The sequence below is a fragment of the Labrus mixtus genome, chromosome 21 (genome assembly GCF_963584025.1).
Source record: "Labrus mixtus chromosome 21, fLabMix1.1, whole genome shotgun sequence".
Lineage (NCBI taxonomy): Eukaryota > Metazoa > Chordata > Actinopteri > Labriformes > Labridae > Labrus > Labrus mixtus.
In genome coordinates this window covers 12,992,181-13,019,688 of record NC_083632.1, presented here as the reverse complement: position 1 = coordinate 13,019,688, position 27,508 = coordinate 12,992,181, and the positions used below count along the sequence as shown (strand labels likewise).

At 41.4% G+C, this 27,508-nt stretch overlaps 1 protein-coding gene across 4 annotated transcripts in view; it reads left to right on the top strand.

The window, feature by feature from the left end:
* ccdc57 (coiled-coil domain containing 57) overlaps window positions 1-27,508 on the top strand; it is a 38,134-nt gene that overhangs the window by 2,690 nt on the left and 7,936 nt on the right. Inside the window, exons 3-18 of one of the 4 annotated variants that reach the window (XM_061028361.1) lie at window positions 391-513; window positions 4,664-4,807; window positions 9,447-9,555; window positions 12,556-12,657; window positions 12,765-12,922; window positions 13,055-13,129; window positions 14,201-14,401; window positions 14,566-14,724; window positions 14,934-15,096; window positions 15,668-15,751; window positions 19,095-19,350; window positions 20,855-21,016; window positions 22,427-22,527; window positions 23,137-23,359; window positions 24,694-24,794; window positions 25,979-26,116. In XM_061028361.1, coding sequence (XP_060884344.1) covers window positions 391-513; window positions 4,664-4,807; window positions 9,447-9,555; window positions 12,556-12,657; window positions 12,765-12,922; window positions 13,055-13,129; window positions 14,201-14,401; window positions 14,566-14,724; window positions 14,934-15,096; window positions 15,668-15,751; window positions 19,095-19,350; window positions 20,855-21,016; window positions 22,427-22,527; window positions 23,137-23,359; window positions 24,694-24,794; window positions 25,979-26,116 — 2,299 coding nt within the window. Of the gene's footprint in view, window positions 1-390; window positions 514-4,663; window positions 4,808-9,446; window positions 9,556-12,555; window positions 12,658-12,764; window positions 12,923-13,054; window positions 13,130-14,200; window positions 14,402-14,565; window positions 14,725-14,933; window positions 15,097-15,667; window positions 15,761-19,094; window positions 19,351-20,854; window positions 21,017-22,426; window positions 22,528-23,136; window positions 23,360-24,693; window positions 24,795-25,978; window positions 26,117-27,508 lie in introns of all 4 variants that reach the window. The other 3 variants (XM_061028360.1, XM_061028359.1, XM_061028362.1) reach the window with 3 other exon arrangements.

Here is a 27,508-nt window from a genome sequence, read left to right as displayed (position 1 = left end):
GGAGCAAGATGTGGCCCAGCGTTAAAGACACTGAACAGTCCTTTAACTGTGTACATATTACTATTTAGATTAATACCATAATCAGTCTGATATCAAGCTGAAGATTCAAAAAGAATTTGGAATAGACCAGCCCATGAATAGTTATTTGAGCAGCACTAATTATATTGATGTATAGATATTGAAAAATAAAATATTATATTTTACAGTATATGCAGAGATGTGATTTTTCCAGATATAGGCTAATTCCTGATTTTAAGACTTGAAAAGCTGACCTCTGTGGAGCAGAGGTGATGTAGAGTGTAGCAAATAACACTCATACTAGACTTACAGTATCTTCCTGTGTGTAAGCACTGTTATCAAATAATTTTTTGTTGTGCATTCCTCTGTCAGAGAGCGCTACCAGCAAATAAAGGAAGATTTCCAGTTCAATCTGGCTGTCCTGGATGAACGAGACAGAGAGCTGGAGAGATACGATGTGGTTACTACCGGAGCTCTGACTGTGGAAAACAACAGGTACAATTCTTCTCAACCTCTTCAGCACAAATTAGAAAGTAAAGATTACGTCATAATGAGAGTATCAGAACAACTTGTAGAAATAAGTGAACGCTCAATCAACTAGGATTGTTCATGTATTTAAAGAGTAACTAAACCCTGAAACCACTTTTTTCAACTATAAACCTCTGTATTTGAGTATAAAGTAGTGTTATGGATCAATCCAAGTCCCAATCTCGACATTTGAGTACAACGTATTGAAATTTGAAATATTGTGTTAGAAATGTGCATAGTGTCTGCCCTTCCGTTTGAAAAATTCTAACGGCTGTGTGGAGTACAGTACTACGTAGGAGTGCATCCCCACGTCACCAAACCTATAAAAGCCTCGTCACCCGACTCGGCGAACTGTGGGGACTCAAGTGTGTGTGTGTATTTGTGTGTGTGGGGCAAACATTGTATCATGTTGCAGCTGATAACGGTGCGGAAGGAGTGAGTGGGCGAGTTTACCCCCCTGCCCCGCTCCCTCTCCAAGTTGATACATTGACATTCTAAATGCATTTTTTGAAATTCCAGGGTAGAGCAGTACAGCTGAAAATATGGGGTTTAGTTACCCTTTAAAGTAAGCAAATTGTTTATCAAACACTGTGGGGGCGAGAATGAAGCTCATACTGAGCATTTAGAGTCACACAGAGCATCCTAAATAAAAATGAAAATAAAGAATTACTAGCCTTATGCTTATAATTCTCAACTGAATGCGAACATGTAAGTGGAAAAATCCTTGAAATAATTTATTTATGTAAAGCATCAAGCATGTATTTGCAGTAGGGCTGCTAGATTATGGCAAATATCATGATCACGATTATTTTATTAATTTAACGAAATGTTAGTCTGTTTTTAAAAAACTGATCTTAGTGTTTTTGATGTCTTGATTTTATGTGCCTAAAGGTATTTGTCCAGGTTTTTTTCATGTATTGTCTTGACTGTGATTGATTTCCTACAAAGGATCAATAAAGTATCTATCTGTTGAGATCACAGACACAAACTAAAACACTCTGAAACACTTTGAAAAACAACCAATAAATGAAAATATAGAAGTGAAAAATAAATAGATATATACAGTTAATAATATATAAATACAAGAAATAAAGGTAGTGGTAGAGGTGATGAACAACAAACACTTTGAAACACTTTCCCCACTCGACAGAACCTGTGGACAAAACAAGCGCACCTCGGCAAGCAGCAACGTAATCCCTTAATCCTGATTATCTTGTTTTCATGATCGTGGGTCGCCAAATTTATCATTTAAATTGAAACTTGATTAATTGCCCAGCCCTTATTTGCAGTAGACATGAGCTGAGAAAAAAGATAGAGCTTTACTCTTCAATGCAAAGTCAATGTAAAGGACGCTCCTCTCCCCTCCCCCCCTGGGAAGGTCAGACCACAACATGGTTCACCTCACCCCCTGTTATGTACCTATGGTTAAAAGGCTGCCTGCAACCAAGAAGAAAGCGAGGAGATGGTCAGAGGTGGCCTATATCACACTGCAGGGGTGCTTTGAGGTGACTGACTGGGAAGCACTTTGCTAGCCCCACGGAGAGGACATCAACGGGCTCACGGAGTGCATCACAGATTACATCAACTTCTGTGTGGACTGCATTGTCCCAGCAAGGACTGTCCTTTGTTATTCAAACAACAAGCCATGGATAACAAAGGACATCAAGGCCATTCTCAACACCAAGAAAAGGGCCTTCAGAGATGGAAATCAAGAGGAGGTGAGAACTATACTGGGGGTCCTGAAAGTGAAGATTAGGGAGGCCAAGGACACCTACAGAAGGAAGCTGGAGGGAAAGCTCCAGCCAGGACTGTCCTTTGTTATTCAAACAACAAGCCATGGATAACCGCGGCCGAGTCCGCGCGCGAGTCCGTGTGTGAGTCCGCCCGCACATCGGAGAACAATTTATTTATTTATTGCTGTGTCTGATTAAACTGACTTAAAATAAGCTGTAAAGTCAGTAAAGTAGCTGTCATGTTCTGTGTTTTTCTCTGATGTGCAGACGTTGTGTTGTATTACGACGTTATGTACAAGAGGTAATCATGCTTTTAGGCACGGATAGTCCTGTGTAGTGTGACCGCGGGCCGCGCCGGCCAGCGGGGGAATGGCGCTGCGGGGGGGGGGGGCAATCGTACAGCACGGTACGGATGGCCAGTGTGACCGCGCCCTCAGACTCCACGCAGGCAAGGCTGCGGGCCCTGACGGCGTCAGCCCCAAGGTGCTCAAAGCCTGTGCCCCCCAGCTCTGTGGAGTACTTCACCGTGTCTTCAGCTTGAGCCTGAGCCTAAGTCTTCAGAGGGTCCCCGTGCTGTGGAAGACGTCCTGCCTCGTTCCTGTGCGAAAGACGCCGCGCCCCAGCGACGCTAAGGACTACAGACCGGTGGTACTGACATCACACATCATGAAGACCCTGGAGAGACTCGTCCTGGATCAGCTCCGACCAACGGTCAGGCCCCTCTTGGATCCTTTCCAGTTCACCTACCAGCCCCAGCTGGGTGTCGAGGACGCCATCACCTTCCTGCTGAACCGGGTCTATGCTCACCTGGACAAGCCGGACAGCACTGTGAGGGTCATGTTTTTTGACTTCTCCAGTGCTTTTGACACCATCCGTCCGGCTCTACTGGGTGAGAGGATGACGACAATGCAGGTGGAGGCTCCTCTCGTGTCCTGGATTGTGGACTATCTGACTGGCAGACCACAGTATGTGCGCATACAACACTTCTGAGTCAGACAGAGTGGTCAGCAACACTGGGGCCCCACAGGGGACGGTCCTGTCTCCCTTCCTCTTCACCCTCTACACCACAGACTTCAACTACAACACAGTGTCCTGCCACCTTCAGAAGTTTTCTGATGACTCTGCTGTAGTTCGATGTATCAGCAAGGGTGAGGAGGCTGAGTACAGGACTGTGGTGGGTGACTTTGTTGCATGGTGTGAGCAAAACCATCTCCAGCTCAACCTGGCAAAGACCAAGGAACTGGTAGTGAATCCAAGGAGGAAAAAGGCACAGGTGACCCCTATTTCCATTCAGGGGGTCAGTGTGGACATTGTGGATAACTACAAGTACTTGGGGGTGTACTTGGACAATAAACTGAACTGGTCTAAGAACGCCGAGGCCGTCTACAAGAATGGCCTGTGCCAACTCTACTTCCTGAGGAGGCTGAGGTCCTTTAACATCTGCAGGACGATGCTGAGGATGTTCTATGAGTCTGTGGTGGCCAGTGCTATCCTGTTTGCTGTTGCGTGCTGGGGCAGCAGGCTGAAGGTAGCAGACTCCAACAGACTAAACAGACTGATCCGTAAGGCCAGTGACGTTATTGGGGTGGAGTTGGACTCTCTGACGGTGGTGTCAGAGAGGAGGATGCTAACTAAGTTGCGTTGCATCTTGGACAATGTCTACCACCCACTCCACGATGTGCTGGTCAGACACAGGAGCACATTCAGTGCCAGACTGATCCCCCCCGATGCACCACAGAACACCACAGGAGGTCATTCCTGCCTGTGGCCATCAAACTTTATAACTCCTCCCTTTGAGTGAGAAACACTCCGTCTCACCCTGGACTATCTCAGCCTGGAAAAAATCAAAACAAAACTGAAAACTGTAACCTCCACCATAACTCATTATTTATTAAAACTGCAATATAATAATAATGAATAATATGTCCATGATAACAAAGTGCAATATTGAAGAAAACAGTGCAATAATCTTGAAAATGTGTGTATATATTCCACCTTACTCTTATTCGTGTAAATATTTATTCTACCTATTATTGAAACCTTACTTATATTCCTATTCTATTTGATTAATATTTTTATTACTATATTTCTACTGCTATACTGTATATTTTGGAGCAACTGTAACGACCGAATTTCCCTCTGGGATTAATAAAGTATTTCTGATTCTGATTCTGATTTTGAATGCGATTAGAGCCGCTACATTAGATTATACGTTTTTATGATCAATAATGAATACCAACACATTTTAGAATTAGAACAGATTATTATGTCTTCTTTTTCCACTGTTTCTCTTATAATGACCCTCTAGGAGAACAATAATTGCTCCAGCAGACACAGTGACGGTCAAGGTCCACTTATACTGAAATACTGCTGTCATTGTGCAGACAGGAGGAGGTGAAGCAGCTCCGTCTGCAGGTCACCTGGCTGGAAGAGCAAAGAACCAGAGAGGCCGAGCAGTGGAGGGAGGAGCTCAGACAGAGTCAGCACAGTGCTGCTCAGTACAAGCAGCAGCTGGAGGAGCTCAAACTGTAAGTCTGAAAGAAGAAATACAATAATTATAGCTGGGATTAAGATGTTATGAATTTATGAATAAAACATTGCCATTTATCAAGCCACATAAGTGAAAGAAGTGTAAGCTAAAAGGGTGAAACCAAACCACACCATAATAACTCAATGCACAGCACAGAAAAACCAGCCTATTGATAAAAAGAGATTAGGTGAGATGAGATAAGATCCTCGATCTCAGTTATTTAAATGGTTGATACTATCGAAAAGTACCAAAGCCTAAAAACATCACAAATGTTTCTGTTATTTTCTAACACAAAGCTACTGAAAGAGCGAGAGATCACTATCAAAACATTTGTGAAATTTAAACATTTTGAAGAAGTTTGCCTGCATTTTAATTTGACCATGTTATCACCTAAAAAAAAACCCTCCTACTTAGGCAAGGCAAGGCAAGTTTAATTATATAGCACATTTCAACAACAAGGCAATTCAAAGTGCTTCACACAAGACATCAAAAGCATCACGACAGAGGAAAGAAAAGAAACATTAAAATAGAACATTTAAAAATCACTGAAATTATTAAATCTGAACATATGTTCAAATAAAAATAATTCAAATGAAATTAATTGAAATAAATAAAGTAAAAATACGTTACAGTGCGGAGTTAAAATTTAAAATCTTATCAAAATTGTTTAATGAAAGGCACCTGTAAACAGGTGTGTCTTCAACCTCGATTTAAAAGAGCTGAGAGTTTCAGCAGACCTGCAGTTTTCTGGGCATTTGTTCCAGATATAAGGAGCATAGAAACTGAACGCTACTTCTCCGTGTTTGTTTCTGACTCTGGGGACAGAGAGCAGACCTGTCCCAGACGACCTGAGCGGTCTGGATGGTTCGTAATTAATCAGGAGGTCACTAATGTATTTTGGCCCTAAACCATTCAGCGCTTTATAAACCAGCAGCAGGATTTTAAAGTCTATTCTCTGACAGACTGGGAGCCAGTGTAAGGACCTCAGAACTGGACTGATGTGATCCATTTTCTTGGTTTTGGCGAGGACTCTAGCAGCAGCGTTCTGGATCAGCTGCAGTTGTCTGACTGATTTTTTAGGCAGACCTGTAAAGACACTGTTACAGTAATCAAGACGACTGAAGATAAAAGGATGGACAAGTTTTTCCAGGTCCTGCTGGGACATAAGTCCTCTAATTCTTGATATGTTCTTCAGGTGATAGTAGGCTGACTTTGTAATTGTCTTAATGTGGCTTTTAAAACTGAGCTCTGAGTCGATCACTACGCCCAGATTTCTTGCCTGGTCTGTGGTTTTAAGTCTTACTGACTGAAGCTGATTGCTGACTCTTAGTCGCTTCTCCTTTGCTCCAAAAACAACAACCTCAGTTTTGTCTTTGTTTAGCTGGAGAAAATGTTTGCACATCCACTCATTGATTTGCTCTATGCATTTATCCAGTGCTTTTATGGGACCATGGTTGCCTGGTGACATTGTAATATATATTTGTGTGTCGTCTGCGTAGTTATGAAACCTTATTTCATTGTTTTTTATAATCTGAGCTAGTGGGAGCATGTAGAGGTTAAACAGAAGAGGCCCCAGGATGGAACCTTGGGGAACTCCACAAGTAATTTTTTGTTTGCTCAGATTTGAAGTTACCTATAGACACAAAGAAGTCCCTGTCCTTTAAGTAGGATTCAAACCAGTTTAGTACTGTGCCAGAAACTCCCACCAAGTTTTCCAGTCGGTCAAGTAATATATTGTGGTCAACTGTGTCGAATGCAGCACTGAGATCAAGTAAAACTAAGACTGAGGTTCTGCCACTGTCTGTGTTTAAACGGATGTCATTAAACACTTTAACCAGGGCTGTCTCAGTGCTGTGATTTTGTCTAAAACCTGACTGGAAGACATCGAAACAGTCGCTCAATGTCAAGAAGTTATTTAACTGTTGAAAAACAGCTTTTTTGATTATTTTACTTAAAAAAGGAAGATTTGATATGCCTGTAATTGTTCATTGTAAACTTGTAATTGTATTGACTTGTCTAAATTGTTCTTTTTTAATAGTGGCTTGATGACTGCTGTTTTCAGGGCCTGTGGGAAGACACCTGAGAGAAGAGACAGGTTTACAATTTGTAACAGATCTGGAGCCATGACTTGGGAAACTTTTTTGAAAAAACCTGTTTGCAGAATATCAAGACAGCAGGAGGAGGAATTTAATTGTTGTATAATGTCCTCCAGGTTTTTAAGGTTGATTTGATTAAATTGTCTCATGGTGCTTAAGTTGGTTTTAAATGGACATAGCACATATCCTGATCCTGATGATGAGTTACTGACAGTTTGTCTAATTTTCTGGATTTTTTCAGTAAAGAAGGTGTTAAATGTATTACAGGCCCTGGTAGAATGAAATCCAGATGCTATTGACACAGGAGGGTTTGTTAGCCTGTCGACAGTAGCAAACAGGGCACGAGCATTATTATTGTTTCTGGTGATGATGTCAGAGAAGAAAGATTGCCTTGCATTCCTCAGTTGTGAATTATAAATCTGAAGTCTCTCTTTGTAGATGTCATAATGAATCTGGAGATTAGTTTTACGCCACCTGCGTTCAGCTTTCGACAATCTCTTTTTTAGTTTCTTACCAGTGTCGAATTTCTCCATGGAGATTTTTTTCTTACCAGAGACAACCTTCACCTTAGTGAAAGCAATGGAATCAATAACATTTGTGATTTTAGAATTGAAGTTATCTATCAACTCACTGACTGAGCCCCAGGACAGGGCAGCTGTGGAAGAGAAAACCTGGTTAAATATTTCACTGGTGTTTTCAGTGATACATCGTTTTGTGATCACTTTTTTTTTTAATACTTTTGTACATAGTACTCTCAAATAAAACACAGGAGTGATCAGAGAGGACAACATCTGAAACAACAACCTTGGAGATGTCAAAGCCCTTGGAGATGATTAAGTCCAGAGTGTGCCCTCTGTTGTGTGTGGGCTCTGTCACGTGCTGAGTCAGCCCAAATCTATCAAGAGTGTGAAACAGTTCTTTAGTCCCTCTGTCCTGGGGGTTATCAACATGGATGTTAAAATCACCAACAATAATAACACAGTCAAAGTCAATACAGATCACAGACAGCAGTTCAGTGAAATCATCGAAAAAGTTTGCACAGTATTTAGGTGGCCTGTAAATATTTAGGAACATGGCTCTGGGGGTGGACTGAAGGGCCACATATTCAAAAGGAGCAACATTTCCAAAAGATAATTGCTTACATTGGAAGGAGTCATTAAACAAAACTGCAACTCCTCCTCCTCTCTTATGCACTCTAGCCTCGCTTACAAAACTGAAGTTGGGAGGGGATGACTCGATAAGAACAGCTGCACTGTTATTTTGATCTAACCAAGTTTCAGTTAAAAACATAAAATCAAGCTTGTGCTCAATAATAAAATCATTGATTAAAAAAAGATTTCCCTGCCAGTGATCTAATGTTCAGTAGAGCCAGCTTTTAGGGTCCTAGAAGCTTCATCTGCTAACGTTTTTGGGACAGGTTGTGGCTCAGAAGGAATGGATGCTAAGTTTGACAAGTTTGCAAAATCACAACTGCCTTTTGTTTCTTGGCAGAGTCCCCTTTATTCTTCTATTACCTGTCAACACAGAGATTTTGGAACCTACTGATGTGCAGGTGCCCCGGCTTATCCTGGAGAGAGTCATGACTGCTGATGTCCTTGCAGCCTTATCAAGCTGAGGAGACAAAACATGACACACCCGCAGAGGGACGGGGGGGGGGCGCCATTGGGTGTTTATGGGAGAAAAAAAGGGAGAAGGCCCGCCCTTCTCCCTTTTTCTCTACTTTTTAATCCACTTTTTAATCCAGCATTGACCAGCTCCTTCATCTGGTCAGTGAACTCCAGGTGGGGGGAGGAGGGAGATGATGATCTGATCAGGGTTCGAGGGGCCAAGGGCGGTGAGACTTCACAAGTGTTGGTTTTGGTGAGGGGGTCGAAGGTGGGTGGAGACCCCTCCTCTTGGTTTCGATGTCTCTCCTCTTTAGGTCTCTCCTCAGATACTGGCAGACGTGATTCTTGACAAAGGTTTTCTTCCCGCTGTGTTTTGTCTTTTTTGAAAGCTGTTTTCTTTTGCCTCATGTCCTTGGCAGAGAGAACTGAACGTTGAGGCAGGGAGTAAAATAGGTTAGAGGTGAACAGTTTCACCCCAGACATGTTCAAGCAAAATCCATCTGCCTTAAAAAGATGTCTGCGTTTCCAGAAAATGGCTGACAAGACCTTCCTAGTTCTCAGTTCAGAGCTTGTTCTGATTCTTCTTCTTATTTGGGCTGTAAAGATGGACATTTTGATATGGGACCCTGGTGATGCTTGAGTTTTTCAGTCAGCCTCTAGTGGACACTCAAAGATCTGCAGTTATTTTGCTTTTCTAAATTATCTCCATTTTAACACCGGAGGTTGGCCCTTGGCATAAGCCCTGCGTTTAAAAAGGCATTTCACTCGCACAACACAGCATACACAACAAAGGTGTTCAACACTACACAACACACGTGTTGTTGGGGCTGAAGGTGCCCAAGGTTCTAGCTTTTTGTTGATTATCAATGGCATTAATGTTAAACTTTTATAATGTTCTTTAACTCTGTCTGTGTCTGTGTCTGTGTGACCGTAGCTCCATGGCTGGTGAAATTCAGAAGCAAATGGAGGAGAATGAGAAGATGAAACTGGATTTTCAGTGCAGGATACGAGAGGTGGAGGGAGAGCTTACCCTCCAGAGACAGGTGAACAACCACACACAGAGACACACTAAAATAAAGAGAATATTAATCTGACTCAATGTAAAACACATTTAGTAGAGGAACAAACCCCGCAAAAAGGCTTTAGTTTTCGAGATACCCCTACCCGAGGTAGAACAAAGCACCACCATATTTTTTCATAACTTGAACATGTCTAGTTTATGAAATGGATAGTTGTATAAAAATATTTTACTGCAAAATTTGGATGCATCTTACCAAAAAACGAAAATAGGTCAAATTAGGGCTTCTCCAAAAGGGACAGCTCCAGCCTTATCACATGTATCTCTGGGAATCAGAATCAGAATTTCACCAAATTTGGACAGGATGTTCACAGATAGTTATTAGTTACAATTATGCAAAGTTTTTTTTATCAATACCATTTTAAATTTTTGAATTTTTCACACTTAAACACACATGTAGTTTAGGCGGAAATTGAAAATTGAAACAAAAATTCAAAAGGTATGTATATCAAAGTCTGTAATTTTTTAAGTAAGGACACCAAACATTAAAATATGTCATTTTTATCTTCAGGGCCCCATTGTACCAGGTCGCCCTGAAATCCTGGCTGCACTAGTTTCCTGTTAGGGGCTGGTGACAGCATAGGGTCAAGTGAAAAGTCAAATAACTTGTTTTTATGTTGAGATAACAGTCTAAAGAAGATACAAATTACATATTTTAATGTTTGGTGTCCTTACTTAAAAAATTACAGACTTTGATATACATACCTTTTGAATTTTTGTTTCAATTTTCAATTTCCGCCTAAACTACATGTGTGTTTAAGTGTGAAAAATTCAAAAATTGAAAATTATATTGATAAAATTCCCAGAGATACATGTGATAAGGCTGGAGCTGTCCCTTTTGGAGAAGCCCTAATTTGACCTATTTTCGTTTTGTGGTAAGATGCATAAAACATCCAAAAAAAGTTATTTTGCAGTAAAATATTTTTATACAACTATCCATTTCATAAACTAGACATGTTCAAGTTATGAAAAAATATGGTCGTGCTTTGTTCTACCTCGGGTAGGGGTCTCTCAACTTTTAGGGGGCCAAGTTCCTCTACTAATTGTGCCATTGACAGACATTAAAAGCTCTGGTACACTGCAGCTCCACACAGTAATATGCTTTCTATTTCTATCTCCTACTATAAGTTGGCTCATATCTATCTCCTCATAGTTGGCTGTGTACGTGGAGAGCCGTCCCAGTCTGCAGGACTGAAATAACTGGTAGGGCAGTGAGACATTCAGACCTTTAGGATGAACCCAAACAAAAGACCTCTCAAAGGTGACTCTGACTAGTGTCTGCTACACTACGTACACCTAGTAGTGCAACCTGGACACATTGTTAGTGAAGTGCCCCAGGTCATGGGGTGTTTCGGGTCTTAACATCAGACACCCTCACCTGGACGAGAGCCCTTCTCAGCCGCTTCCAGGATGTTCTTGACAGCTCTCCTCCTTCGCAGCCCACAGATTCCCAAGAGGCCCAGGACCCGGTGAAGAGACTGACCTGCAAAGCCCCTACACCCCATTTCCACATGCTTGAGGCGGGCCTTCCACTTCTGCCTCTGACAGTCAGCAACCAGGTCTGCATACTTAGCTCTTTTCCTCTCCTGAGCCTACTCCATCCCAGTGGACGGACAGCTCGATTAAGACCATTTGCTTTGACCCCCGGACATTAGGACGTTGTCAGGCCTGAGGGTGGTAACAGCAATGATGTCCGGGAACCTCAGCTGTCTCCCTAGGTCTACCAAGAGCTGCCACTCTCTTGTGTGTGAGCTGTCCACCCTGGGACTTGGGTTGAGGCGTTGGTTTTCCTCCTCCGTGGATGAAGCTGATGGTGCGCTTCGATGGGCTGAGCTGTTTGCTGTGGCTTATCCTAGTGCAGATGGTGTCGGCATGTACACGGAATGGACCAAGAACTTGAAGCGGATTGCTTCTACTTTCTAGAGTTTTGCCAAAGAGCTCTTGTGGGCTGTTGTGTGTTCCCACGTGGTCATAGCCCCTTGCTTACCCATGCCAACCATCCTGCAGTAGCGAGCTTCCTCCTCTTCTGCACCCACTTCCTGCTCAATAAGCTTGTGGCTGTCCTTCCCACGGGATTTACTGAAGCGAGGTGTTGGACTGCTTCCGAGGCCAGCCCGACTATACCCAACAGTGCACCACTTCCTCCCGGTCCTGTGGAGACATTTGAGTCAGCAGAGTCTTGCTGGTGACCTTGAAGAGAAGCTGCAGCTTGGTGTTGTGCCCGTAAAGGGCGATGCTGCTCAGGCTTCGTGGCAGGCCAAGCCAGCTACGCTGGAACTGGCTGATCTTCCACTCAAAGCCTTCTGTCTGCAACAGTCTTTATCCAGCTCTGCATCTTGAAACATTTCTGCACTCTAACTTCTCTCCATTTCTCTCCATTTATCCAAGCTTTACCAAGTTTCTGGCAAACCAAGGGGCATGCAAAATGGCTTTTTGAGGGTGCCTTAAAACCATCTACCTTCTCTGGTCCAAACAAATCCAGACCATTCAGGGCCAGAATATAACTTAGAAAGAGGGGTTACTGGCTGCTGCATTGTTGACAGAGAAGCCAGCACTTCAACATAGCATTTTTCATCAATGTCTGATGATACAGTAAGATCATTTAATTCATTAAATATCTTACATATTGGACCTTTAAAATATCAATTTCCAGGAATCGGTGTATCTGTAATTATAAACCTCAATCAAGCCTTTACATGCCACAGAATTTCTGTCTGAGCAGTCCAGGTAGCTGGTTGTGTTCTTAAAGCCGCCTCTTCAAGGCTCATTAAACAATGTTAAAAACCAGAAAAGAGAACGGGTCAACCAAGCTAACTAGTTCTACATGAAGTGCAGGCTGGTATGTGCAAAAGTGTGCTTACTGATTTTGTGTTAAGTTATAGCAGCAATGCCTTCATCTCACAAAAAATGTATTGTTGTTCAAATCCCTTACCCTTGTCTTTAATCACTCTTCTCTGGCCAACAGGAGATGACAGCAGAATTCGGCAGCAAGCTGAAACAGCGGGAACATCAGTTCAACGTAAAAATAGATGAGATGCGAGCTGTGGTGCTCGGTCATGACCTCAAGGTGAGGAGAGGAAAATATGGTGTCAGTTTAAGTTTTCTACAAATATCAGCTTAGTTAGTTTCAAAGAAAGAATATTTTACATATGTAAATGCTACATTGGTTTCTAGGTGAAGCTGCTGTCCAAAGAGGTTGAAATTCACAGCCAGGCTCGGCTGCAGACTGCAGAAACTCTCAAATCCACTCAGGATTTCTGTCAGCAGACACAAACTCAGTTACAACAAAAAGAGCAGGAGATCCGAGACCTCATGGCTGTCAAGGAATACAGGTTTGCTCCTGCATTGTAAGGTGTGTGTGTGTGGGGTGTGTGTGTGTGTGTGTGTGTGTGGGGTGTGTGTGTCTGTGTCTGTGTCTGCATGTCTACATGTGTTTAGTCTAATCTTGCTATCTTCTGTCTCAGGATAAAGACGTTTGAGGAGGAGCTGAAATCTATGGAGACCAAACTGGAGAAGGAGGAGGATGACCACATGAAAAAGTGAGTCATTAATAACACAAATGAGCTCTCAGCCTGATTCTGGTACAGACAGAAACGGTTACCATTATACCTGTACGAGGTCCAGCCTTTGGAGAGCATGAAAGATTATTTTTTATTTGGAGCCCCACATTCTTAAATCTAAGAAACCCTGATCCTTCTCTGGACCCCTAAAAAATAAATGATACATTGCTGTCAAAGATTAGAATACATTTGTTTAGTAGTTGCTTTCATTGATACACAATAGGCCTACACACTCTTCTTCTTACCAAAAGACCTTTGTACAAACTATCCAGAAAGTGTTTTATCAAGTTAAAATGTGCAAATCTATGTTAATAATCAGACAAAGCCTTGCTTCAATGTTCTGTAATAAAGTTATGTAAGGGATAATGTAAAGTAGGGTTGCTCAATTATGGCATAAATAGTAATCACGATTATTTTGATTGATATTGAGATCACGATTGTTAAAAAGGATTACTCGTTAATATTGAAACATCTGCATCACATTAGTTTATCAAACTTAAGCACTCTTTACACTTTCACAATCTGAACAGTCTGAAAAACAAGCAATGAATGAAAATAAATACATGAAAAATGAAAGATATATGAAAATAAAAAAAACATTTAGATTAACTATGTTTTGGGGGTGGTGATTCACTCTTGTGTCCAAAATATAAACACAAACACTTTGAAACATTTACCACACATGGCGAGACCTGCGGACAAAATGAACACCATGCGGCAGAGTAATCATTCCAATATTTCATTGGAATTGAAACTCAATTAAATGCCCAGCAATATCATACAGTGAGCTGGTTGTTGTCACAGCATGGAACCCTGACAGGACACAAACCCAAAACAGAGAGGTGACTAAACGCTGAAGCAGCCTTCTTATCTACATTTTATACTGGAAGATGTTCAGTTATTTATCAGTTTGGCTGCTGAAAGAAAGCAGGTTGAAATCATTTTTACATTTGGAAATACAATGCAGACTGACAAAAACTGAAGGCTTAACTGTAAACTAATCATTCAACATGTCTCCTCATGTGTGACGGTATGGCTCTTTCTGTAAAGATACGAGGATGCCATCAGGGCTCTGAAGGAGTGTAAGGCACAGCTGGAGGTTCAGCGTCAGGGGCACACAGAGCAGCTGCAAACGGCTGAGAAACACATCATTAAACAACGGGAGGATATGGAGGTTCAAGCTTCACAGGCACACATCATACAGAGAGACCAACAGGAGGCCATGAAGCAGAAAGATGAGACGATCTACAGGTGAGACGGAAAATCTTCTTAAAAGTATTTAGCTTGTTTGTGTGTGATTCTGTGTATTTTTTCTGTGCAGTGTGTTGTGTATATGGCTACTCAGTTATGATGGTTTATTGCATTTGACTCAAGCTTCCATGTATTTGTTTGTATTTGTGTGTGTGTTTTCTAAGACTTCACACAGAGGTGGAGAAAATCCGGACCGGCTGGGATGATTACGTCAGTCAAGTCTCCCGTGAGATGGTCTTAAAGGATACGGACATGATCGCCCTGCAGGAGAGAGAAACCAAACTGAAGGCTGAGCTGGAGAGGAGCAGGGCTGAGATGAAGGGGTGAGAAACAAAGAAAGACAATAAAACCCTTGAATGATATTGATACCTGATAATGGTTCAATACTGACCTGGATATCTTGATGGAATATTTTTCATTGTAACACAAAACACAGGAAACAAACAGAACAACACAGGAAAATAAGAACAGTGAGCATTGAAAACCTTTTTCACTGACTTCTTCTTTTTCTTAAATGGGTGTGTGTGTTCAGATACAAGCAGCAGCTGAGTGCTGGTCTGAAGAGGGAGCAGATCTTAGAGCAGAGAAGAGTCCAGGCAGATCTGGAGTGGCAGAGACGCTGTGAGGACGTGAAGGCTGACCTCTACCTCGCTAACGAGCAGCTGATACAAGACTTGACCCAGGCTAGAGACCAGGTTAGCGTGTCCTATGTTACACAATACTTTCTATGCACAGTGGAGAACATGAGTTAAAGTCTTATGTAGGATATAAAAAAACAGCAGCTCTACAAGTCATTTAGTGTGCATTTTCCTGGTGATACAAAGAGCTTCATCGATCAGCCATAACATTATAACTAACAGCTTATATTGAGTATGCACCACTTGACCTCTGAATGTGGGCTGTGGAATCGGGCACAAATACCTTAGATCTTAAGTCATGTAAGTTGCAAGTGGGGGCCTCCATGGGTCAGACTTGGTTGTCCGGCCTTCTATCAAATAGTGCACCCATTGAGATGTGCAACCAAGCAGCTTTGTGCAGTACAGATTGGCCCTTGTCAAAGACGCTCACATCCTTACCCTTAAGCATTTTCCTGCTTCCAACACCTCAACTCCAATGACAAAATGTTCACCTGCTGCCTAACATATCTCACCCACTGACAGGTGCCATCATATAGAGATACTCAGTGTTATTCACTTCACATGTTAGTGTTGCTGATGATATAATTGATAATGATTCTAATCTATGTTTCATGTTGGTGTATCTTAGGCTAAAGCAGAGCTGAAGGAGAATGAAAAGGAGCTGCAGGACTTGACTGTTCTTCTTCGTTCTGTTAAGACAGAGAGAGACCAGGTATTACAGGTGAGAGTTCATCCGCAAACACCATTCAAGTTTTAGCCTCTTGTAGAAGTCCTCAGGGTCTAGCAGCTAGACACAAACTAGAATCAAGTTCAGTGTTGCCTCCTTAGTTTTGGTGCAAAGCTCCAATGTGGACCAGTCTGCAGCAGCATGGCATTGATATACATTTCTGGAGGTTCATGTCAAACAGCAATGTTGAGCTAGCTGTTTTTTCACTAAAGGAACCTTTCCCACATGCAAGTGACTTTAGGAGGTCCTCCAAACTTTATACCTACAGGGACCAGGGTCTAAACCTAAGACCCTTTCACACGTCAGCGACGAGGACACCGACATGGACACGCTGACACGCCGACACGCCGACACAAACACTTGAAGGAATCTTGGTGTTCATGGTTTACTTTTAATGACAGCTGTCCTTTTCTATCAGAAAGGTATCCTTAAATGACTTATTTCCTTGATTTCTGACTCTATCCACTATCCTATCTCTACAATAAAGGCACAAAAAGCCCAAAAATAACTCTTTTAAAAAAACCAAAAACAAAAACCAACCTTTTTAAAAAAAAATGTACGTGACCTCCAAGGGGTGTGGGGGGGGGGGGGGCGTCGGGGGGGCGGCCGCCCCCCTAATATAATGGTAGGGGAAACACTATATATATATATATATATATATATATATATATATACAGTACACACTGGTTATTATAATCATTGTTCTAAGATTAACTGTGGACTCTTGAGAGGTTATTTTGGGTCCAAAAGGTTGTTAGGATCCCTTCTTTTCTATTGCATCAATGAATCACTGTGCAGGTTTACATGTGTTAAAATATATCAACAATATAACACGTTCATTACAATAAAATGTCTAATCCCAGCCTTCCTACAGATCTGAAAAATGGAATATTGCAAATTGTCCTAAACTACTTACCAGATTACTTTGTTATTTGTTTTGGATATATCCCACTAAGTGAGGCAGTCACTGTGGTTTTGAAAACATTCACATCTTTAAATGCTTCTAGTTCCACATGAACACTAGAAGGATAATGTCAGTTTGGCAGAGTGCCACAGGCCGATCTGAGAACAAACTCTTTCTATTTATGACATTTCCTGACCTTTTCCTCCTGCTCTGTCCATATGTCAAAATGCCATCTCTGTAGTTACATGTTGCATAGGTAACATTAGACACAATCCAGCTGTCGTCACACCTCAGCTTGGTGCGCAGATGAAAGGACGAGTTCCTATTGATGATCCCTGTCACTGAAATATCAAAAGCTGTTTGCTGGACACATTTACATAAAAATAACCATTGAGGACATACCACACACCACAGCTATGTACATTTACTTATCCTGAAATTGAAACTCACTCAACATGTTGAAGCTCTCCAAGAAATGTCAGTTACTTAATAAGAGATATCTGCATTGATCTTTCTCACAAAGTATTCTCTGAAAGATATGTCTCATCTTCAAGCTTGGACGACTTTTTGGGTGAACTGGCTAACCGCCACCAAACCCTTATATATCATACGTGTTTTTTATGCAGCGCTTAAGTCAGAGTCCTTTTTTTGGCCTTTGGCCTTTTCCTTGTGTACCCTGAGAGGTATGATGGCCTTTCGGTATAGCCCACTGCCTCCCAAACATACCAGCCTCTAAAGTCTAACCTATCATACAGCAACCTTCTCACATGACTCGTGTAGAAGTCATGAAGCTGCAATGAGAGTTTTCAAACGTCTTATATGCCATGTCCAAACCATACACAAAGTGGACTGAAAAGCGCAGTCTAGAGCGGTGCCTCATTTTATAGGTAGCATCCTCCGGCTACGACCCAGTTTTTAAGGCTTGTTACCTGACATTTAAATGTTTACTACCCAGGTGCTTCAGAGTCTACCAGCTCATTTGAATTGTCTCACAAAGAATCTTTGGGCAACGTCGGGCAACAAAGGCTGCTCGAGATGTATCCTTCAAAGAAGGACGTATTTTTCAGCAGCATTGAAAGGAGTCTTCGAATTGGAACAGCTTTGGACATTCTGCTGTGAGACGATCTGTGTTCAAATATGCTCTCCGAAGGATGTAGGCCCCAAATTGTGACATCCCCATAGTCAAAGTTCATCAAACCTGCAATTTGGAAGAAGCCAGCAGGGGGCGACTCCATTGGTTACAAAACTTAGTCAGATTTTAAAGATGCAAATGAGACAATTAGCCTACTCTGATAAACAGTTTTAAGGCTTCTTAAATACAGCATGTAATTAAACTGCCCATTTGGTCCAATCCCAAATTAAAGAGATGATAGATGGAGCAGGTTATGTTTTGTGTGTGAATTACAAGTTGCAAACATTGTGACCTAAAAATGTCTAATTCAGAGTTTGCTTTATTTTTGTTTCTTTTTATATTTGGTTACAGCTAAACATGTGAGGCACCTAAGGGTTGTGTCGATTTTTGGCGCAGTGGTGGGTTTAATAATCAAATTTGGACTAACTAAATAAATGTCAGGTTGTTTCCATCACCATAGGAACCATGACTGGAGTCCATGGATTTGTTTGTCAGCCTCTGCATTAGTGGCTGGAGAGAGGTTTAACATCATTTACAGTCCATTAACTAGCCATGAATATGAATTAGTCTACAATACTTCCTGCAAAGTGATTTGTTTGAGGGAGAATCCAAAGACGTCGTGTACTGATACTCAGACTGACGCTGAGACTGCAACCCAGTCAGCTGCAGCTCGTGTACATACAGTAACTAATGCTGCTGTAGAGTGACAAGTAAAGCTCATTTGAAACAACAAAAACATGTGTGGTGATGAATCTTGGTTATGAAATATATGTAGTAACTAGAGGTTGCACTGAAAAATAAGTGAATTTAATAATAATATATTCTTTAACTCACCTGGGTTAGAGAAAAAGAGAGATTGAGTTTGCAAAGGGACAGAAGTGTCTCCCATTAAGGCAGTATTTGCAGCAAAGCATTAAAAACATTATCTATACCAAGTAGGAACTAGAACTGCATACTAACTTGATAAAGAGTGGTTAGCATTCTATGTGTAACAAAGCAACAGAGAAGGGAGGGAATTTGGTTGGAAAATTGTAATGCCCTTTGTGTCACATATACCCCAAATGACAAATTAACAATTAGCTATGCAGCATTTTAGGAGACAGTGAGGGCAGATAAATGCCAATCTCACATATCTTCTAGCTATGTATGAAAATGCAAGCATTCTTGGATGGTGTTTTCTGACTCTTGATGAGATTTTAGGTTGCAAGATTCTAGGTTCTGCTTCGGTTATGTTTTATTTCAATTGTAATTTAAAAAAGAAATACAGTACACTGCTCTGTATCCACTCACAGGGTCTCACACCAAGAGTCGATTATCTAGCATCAGAAGAGATCCATCGTCTTCAGGAGCAGAACGGCGCCCTGCGCGCTGTGGTTAACCAGATGAGGAAGGATATGGAGGGTCTCAGCCATCTCCCACTCCATCCACAGACCTCCCCTCCTCAGCGAGTTCATCATCCAGCAGTGCCTTCAGGCTCCAATAACACTCCAATGGCCTCTGGACTCCCGGCGCAGTCCACCAAGACTCCCCCTAAAGTCAGCCCAGCAGGTGTGGTCATCACTCTTTCACACAAACATGGTTCATCATCTTATATATCGTTGATGTTCATACTGTGAAAGGTTCCTATGACTTCAGGCATTATGATCCAGAAAGATGTTCTTTTATTATGGCGTACATTAATCTACCCCAGTGAACACTATTGGATCGATTGGATCTGAACATCTAAGATGGTAAATGGACTTGAGCTTGTTAAGCACTTTCCTAGTCTCCTGACTACTCAAAGCGTTTTCACACCGCAGGTCACACCTACACATTCACACACTGATGGTAGAGACTGCTGTGTAAAGTGACCATCAGTAATAACTAATCCTTTCATACACATTCATCCGCTGCCAACGAAGCAGTGGCAGTAGCTTGGTGACACATGGGACATGTGGCTGCAGGATCAAACCTTCCAATGTCAACTTTCTTAACTACTTAAACCATTTTGTAACTCGTAAAATACAATGCAAAAAGAAATGCAGTGATTTGTATCTGTGCATCAAATTTAAAACTTGTATATTATCATTTGTACGTCAACTTAGCATTTCTAAAAAGAAAAGGTTATTTACTGATACAAATCCCTTTGCATTTATTTGCGCATTGTGTGTACAAGACACGAGTCCTGTGACATTTTACGAGTCACGTGTGCTCCTGAAACGGTAGAAAAGTCTCAAAAGAATCCACACAAATAGATGGAGATTCACAAATGTTTTTTTTAAAAAGGCAAAGTTGACATGCAAATTATGATATACAAGTTTTAAAATAGAGGCACAGATAACAGATATAGATGTACAGATACAAATCCCTCTGCATTTATTTGTTTGTTGTATTTTACGAGTTATGAAACTTAACATTTGCTCGTGAATAGTAATGAGACTGTTTGATTCCCATACTGACGATGGAGAGCATCAGACTCAATGCAGGGAGTTGGGAGTTCAAAACTCTGTCTTTTCCTGTGTTTTTTTTTTCCGTTGGTGACTGTGATGCATTGCTCACATTAATATGAGATGCATCTTTAAAATTGCGGTTTATATATGTGATCAATCTTGTGACAGAGGCAAATTTCTCGGTGAAACATTTACTCAGCGTCTTCATAGTCAGTAAAAAATAACGTTCACCTTTGAACATATTGTGAACGTCATCGTAACTGCGTCCTTTAAATGACTTTTCAACACAAAATGCTCGCTGGGGCTGGCGTCAATCTGGTCAAAGAGCTGGCTAGCCTTTGATTTTCTAAAAGTATGACTTATTTGCTATGAACTCTGCGTAAAATCAGCCTCCTAGAAATGTCCCGACCAACATTTTCAGGTGAGCTGCATGTGTTATCATAAACAGCTGGGTTTTTTTTACCCTGAATTTAACCAGACTTTTTCCTGCCAGTTCCCATGTTAAATTAGGTAAGAAGCCGAGGTGAAACGAGCACGTGGCCAGTGTTATCTGTGATGTACTGAAACTGCTCCATGATGTTTTAAAGACTATAGATCAGTGATAAATATCTTTGTGAAACCAGCTGCAGATTACACTGAAGCTCTGGAGCAGGAGGTGTCCCTACTGAAGGCTCAGTGCAGGAAGCTCAAAGAGCAGCTAGAGGGCGCTACAGATAAACCTACAGACGACCTTCCACCTGCAGCCCCAGACAACACACACATGAAGCTCCAGAGACTTGAGCAAGGTATTCTTCATTTTCAGCCTAAGCACACAAACAAACAAACGTGACTGATTACTAACTTACTGTTGCAATTTTAAAATTGTATTTTATGTTTTTTAATCATTACAAAATTGTATTTAGAATTCATTAATATTGACCTGTAGGGGTGCACTAATTGATTGGCTGGTGATTTTCAGCTTGTTGTGTCTTGATCCATGACCAGCCAATCCTCTCAAAAATATCTGATGCTGTCCCGATCTCAGATTCACATGCACCAGCACACGTTTCATCACATGTGCACAGCGACACAAAAACATCACACACGAATGCAAACATGTTGGCTGTGTGGATGTGGGATGTCCATAAGCAGAGGTGAAACAAGCATTTACACATTTACATACTGCAAAATAAACAAGGAACGTTTCCTGGCACTTCATCCTCTTGCCTAAAGGTACCTCTACTAGTTTTTGTTTCACATCCTTGCTGACCTGGTATGTGTTGGTTCCCTCTCTCTCTCTCGCTTTCACTACCCAGGGCTGAGGAAGAAAGATGCGTTAAAGTATTGTTATTATTATTATTCCCGGCGTGATATTCTTTGGTTACGATGGGACTCTTAGATGATTAAAGCTTGATGTGTGATCTTATGATTTAAAAGTTTGAGCTGTCATGAGAAGAATCACTTTACTGGGAATATTATAGATTAAGACATATTAAAATTAAGTGATACAACACAAGATATAAAAGTCTTTGTAGCCGCAAATACCGTTCACCGGGGCAGCGAGTTAGTGAGACAGGTAAGACACTTCAAGCAAAAGCCTAAAATAATAGTCACCAATTATTGTATTTGTTTGGTAATTCTTAATTCCTTCAGTTGTCAGGGAGAACGCAGGGTGAAGCAGCTTTTACTAAACATGAGAAAAAAGATTTTTTACTGAACAGCCTAATTTACAGTCAGTGTTTTATTATGTACAAAAAAAATTAAAAGAAAAGAAAACTCAACTGAGAGGCGGAAGACAAATGTATAAAAGTTAAATTCTAGTTTGTTGTGTTTGAATCATTGAAAAACCTACGACCTTAAAGATGAAGATGGTTTTTGATATGTCGTAATGACGATGGTTTTTGTTTGATAACAATGTTTTTAAGATGGTTTCTATACTGATTAGAGCTCTGAAGAACTGCCGTCAATGTTGTGCTTTGCCTCTGGTCACTTCCTGTCAGCACCTGTGTGTCCAATCAGACTCAAAGCTGATCGTTTGCTCTTACTGACATTGTTTCCTTTTTTTCTAGATCCTTGCTTGTGTTGTACTTACTCTCTGATGTACGTCGCTTTGGATAAAAGCGTCTGCTAAGTGAATTGTAGAATTGAAAGAAAGACATTTGTGGAAACTTAGTTGAATTCTTCTTCTTCCTCTTGTGCTTGTTTTGGATCGTCAGGTCAAAGGCGTCTGGAGAAATGTGCCAACACCTCCACCCTACACAAGCAGGAGGTCAAGGTGTCACACGGAGAGTCTGCTCTCACCAGAATCTCTGAACAGGTAATGAAAGAAGTCAGTGATCCTGTCAGGACAATCCAGGTGATGACCTGGACTAGTTCTGTGGAGTTGAAGCAACTTATCTCCTTTGTGACGACTCATGACTGTCAGTCGGTTTACACCACCACCACTTAAGTGTCAGAAGGATGCATGATAGTTAGCTTTACATATTTCTAATAACATTTTTTTCTTTCGCTAACTCATACATTTATAAATTGGCTGATATCAAGCACCAATCAATTCATTTGTTTAAAATCTAGTTCACCAGTCAGTTATGACGGAAACTGAGGAATAATAACAATTCTGCAAGGAGCAAAGTGGTTTCCTCATCACTTGTTCTTGTGTCCACTGCAAAACATCAAAGAACTGATGATAAATTATTTTAAGGCTAAAATAATTGGTGCATAGACTGACATACTCGCCAACACCTGATCCTGCATTAAAGGCTGAATTGGAGAAATGTGAACAACTCTAACTTCCCTTTTATGTATGTCCATACTGTGTAACCTTCCTAGTTGTGAAAGGGTCTGTTATGTGAGATCAAAAGGAGATACTGAGTGATTTTTATGCATCATCCCACATCCTTGAACTTCTGTCTCGTTCTCCTTCCAGAGTGCTCTGGTGCGACAGCTGCAAGAGGAGAACCTGCATTTGCGTCAGCAGCAGGCCTCAGCTCTGATGTCTGCTGGTGTGTTTAATGAAAGCGACTGTACTCTGTTACACTCGAGGCTGAAGCAGGCAGCGCTCTGTATCAGCCGTCTGAGCATCGAGAAACAGCAGCTGATAAAGATGGGCAACCGCCTCCGGGCCAAGATCACCACCGCTGAACTACAGGGTACAATAATTACACACTGTCAACCACACACAAGTTATTTATTACCTCATAATATATTCATTATCAGATGAGTTTATTAGCTTTTTATCAACAACAGTGACTCTGTTTATTAGCATTCAAGATTAGTGACATGAGGAGTTTTTAATCATCCAGTCTTAAAGATTAAACACGGCTTTCATTCAGACCATTTATGTTTACAAACCCTTATGAAAGTAGCGTTCGCTAAGATACTTTTAAACCTAAGTATTCCACACTTAAAGAAAAATACCTGATGCTCCAAATAAGAGTGTACCAGAACAAGTTTTCATCTGCTAAGGTTCCTCATGAATTCTTGTCGAGACTAAGCGGAAACCTCTGGTGTCGAAGCCAATGCAGAAGTGCCAAAAACTGCTGTTTCTCCAGTGTCCATTTGATGTGGCTTCATGGCCCAAAGAATACCTATTAGGTCACATATTAAAAATGTTTACAATAGAAATAAACATATTTACAGCCTGGTATAAAAAAACTTTTCTAAATAGCAATTCTTTTTCTAAATTCCTAGAGAGGTTTTATTATAACTCATCTGTTTTGATTTGATTTGATAGAGAGTTCTGCATAATTAGGGGCATGGTCAGTTTGAACGAGTGGATGCATTTAAGCCATTTGCCGGGATGCTAAAAGCCCCCCTCTTTGCCTTTTATTGGGTCGAACCAAAGTTTCCGATAAGGGGACTGCTATTTTGGGGAGTCATGTCACCACAATCCATTTGGTAAATGGTAAATGTACTTGAGCTTGTAGCGCTTCTAGTCTTCTGACTACTCAGAGCGCTTTTACATGGCAGGTCACACCTACACATTCACACACTGATGGTAGAGGTTGCTGAGTAAAGTATCCATCAGAAGTCACTAATCCCATTCATACACATTCATACTCCGCCGACAAAGTAGCGGGAGCATGTTGGGGTTAAGTGTCATGTTCAAGGACACATCGCCGCAACATCTTTGAAAAAACAAAGATATATATATATATATATTTTTTTTTATGTTTATGCTGCAGCAATTTGACTCTAACTTCATGTTGTTGGTTAGAGGCTTAAATGCGGTTATGTTGTTGTACTGGTGAATTCCAAGTTTGCAAAAATACATACCCATTGGAAATCTAAGAAACGGTTTATGAACCACCACCTCATAATGCTAATAGATAAGATATTATAAAGAGATCTGGAAGGAAATGTGACCATATTCCATTCAAGACTCATTAGTTGCAATTAGACAACAGCTAATGTTAGCATTTAACCACTTCTCATCTAATATTACAGTTTGATGATCAAGGTCTGCCTTTAACTCTGTAAACAGAAGCAGCAGAGCAACAGAGGGACTCGTCCACAGAGACACAAGGAGAACAACATGGCCGACTGTCTGCTTTAGAACAGCTGCAGTACCAACTCACCACCCAGGTATCTGGTCATCTTTTCACATCCACGTATCACCAGTACACTGCTCCTTCCCCAGGGATCCTTCAAATGCACTTCTCTCTTCTCCCAGTGTTTCCTTCATGTTGGAGATCTTAAGATTTATCAAGAGTTTGAAACTTTACATTTCTGTGAGGAGTTTTTAGCTGGTTGTGACACAGACTGAAATTAAAACTGATGCCTCTTTATAGCCAACAAAAGAAAACTATACCATCAGTAACAAGGTTGAGTTATACGGAAAACAGCATTTGTTTACATTTCTACAACAAAGATTCACACTGAGTGATATGATGGACTCCCAATGAAAGAAAACACTTCTTAAAGGACCAATATGTAAGATATCTCCTGAGTAAAATGATAAAATTATCATCAGACATTAAGGAAACATGCTATGCTGAAGTGCTGGCTTCTCTGACAACAATGCAGCAGCCAGTATGTCCTCCTTCTAACTTTAGATTCTGGTCCTGAATGCTCTGGATTTGTTTGGACCAGAGAAGGTAGGCGGTTTTAAGGCGACCCCCCACACGGCCGTTTTGGACGCCCCTCGGTTTGCCAGATATGAGAGCAGTTATCAGGTCAAACCAACAGGTGTTGCAGCGATGGAAGCGGGCAAGAGAACTGGTTCAGATAGAAGTGATTGTACCCGACCTAAAAAGCCTCTGCATGTTATATAAACACTGAAGCTTCAGTGTCCACCACATGGCAACTAACGTAAGCATTTCTCCTTTAAACATGTACAGGACACAATCAGCAATGACATTGGAGGTACCACTTTGTCCACAGATGGCACCAAAATCGATGCAAACCACGGGTTCCTCACAGGAGATTTAACAATTTACTCTCACAGTCTAAAGAAATAATAAAAATAAAATAAAAGGGCTTCTAAACCTTAACTTGCCCAAAAATAGGTAGGATGCTTCATTTGGTAAGCACAAATCTGCTGTAAGTCAGGGATGTTTTTATGCCATAGACTAAATTTAAATCCACTTTTGAGAATTAAAGCATCACCTGTGTTGTGTTTTGCTTTGCTGGAAGATATATTTAATTATACTTAGGTATTACTTTTAGTAAAGTGGTTGTTGGGGAAAGGTGTTAAATGTTCCTTGTGTTGTGCACTTCTCAGTCCTGCCTCTAGAGAGCTTAGAGAGCTCCTCTGTTTTTGTCTCCAGGAGCTCCAGTATGCATTGAGGCAGAGTACTTCCATGTCTGCTGAACAATCGCTCCCTGAAACCAACAGCAGAGGTCCTGCCACAAAGGAAGCTGCCAACCCATGGATCCAAGGGCGCAAAACCCTAGACAGGCCTGAGGTAACCCCAGAATTAGGCCTGCACCATATGTGAAAAATATGCAATAACGCAATGACATTGTTCTGTATTGCAAACAGGATGTGAAGTGTGATACACAAACATAAACCATGCATATTATATATGCTTAATCTATCAGCTGTTCTCAATATTCTGAACGAAGTGATACCCCCCTCTGTACCATAATCAGAGATAATAACAGAGGCATTACAGAAGACGTATCAGCGGAGGCAGCGTAGGAGCGCAGCGCTGTGTGTGCAGGCATGTCTGACAGTGTGGAGCTCCCGCTGTGCCGTGCTTGAGACTGGGACACTAATATTATGCTGTCAATATGAATGTACAAAGACGTGATGATGGCTGAGCTTAGTTATAGCACTTTTGCAAAAAAAAGCTGTGTGGAAGGGCTATAGTGAAGTGAGTTGCAGCATGCGGCAAAAAAAGCATTTGTTAACATTTACCACAAGAAAGATTCACAGTGAGTGATACAATTGACTGTTAAAGAGAGAAAACAACTTCTTACACATGGACAGACTTTTTAGACTTTAGACTTTATTGTCCCCGAGGGGAAATTCTTTTCCACAGCACCGTTACTGTCCAAACAGACAAGTCCCACCAAAGAACATTCATACATAGAAAACAGAGTATAACACAAACAGAGATAGACAAAAAGTCAAGAGTTCTTACTCTGGCCTGTTCAGCGAGGCCTTTTGTTCAGGGCCTCTATAACCGCAGGGATCAGGCTCCTCCCGAGGCGAGCCTTTCTGCACCTCATTGCTCTGTACCTCCATCCTGAGGGGAGTGGGGCGAGGTGAGTGTTCAGTGGGTGTGTTATGTCTTGTTCTATTGAGGTTGCAATACGTGTGATGGCCCTGTTATTGAGTTCTGTTGGGTGTGGGGAGACTGATTATTCTGGCAGCTGTGGTTGTGATGCGTATGAGTTTGGCCTTGTTTTTTACAGACAACATGTTAAATAAGCAGGTGGAACAGTACAATAAGATGGGCTGGATCATGCTCTCATATAGCAGCAGGAGGAGATGGGGGGCAACATAGAGTCCTTTCAGTTTGCGGATGGCTGACAGTCTTTGATTGCTCTTTTTTTGAATGTCACTGGTGTGCTGTTCAAAACTGAGTTGGTTGCCTAGTGTTACTCCGAGGTATTTAAAACTGTTTACTATTTCCACTGCTTGGGTATTGATGAGAAGTGGGTGCTGAGGTGAGGGGGGACTGATTATTAATTATTTTGTCTTAGGGACATTGAGATGAAGATGGTTATTCTCACACCACTGAGTGAAGTTTGTGATAGTGTTGTGGTAGTCCTGGACAGAGTTGTTGTCGGTGAGCATGGCAATGTTGGCTGTGTCGTCTGAGTATTTGAGGAATGTGGTGGTGGGTGAT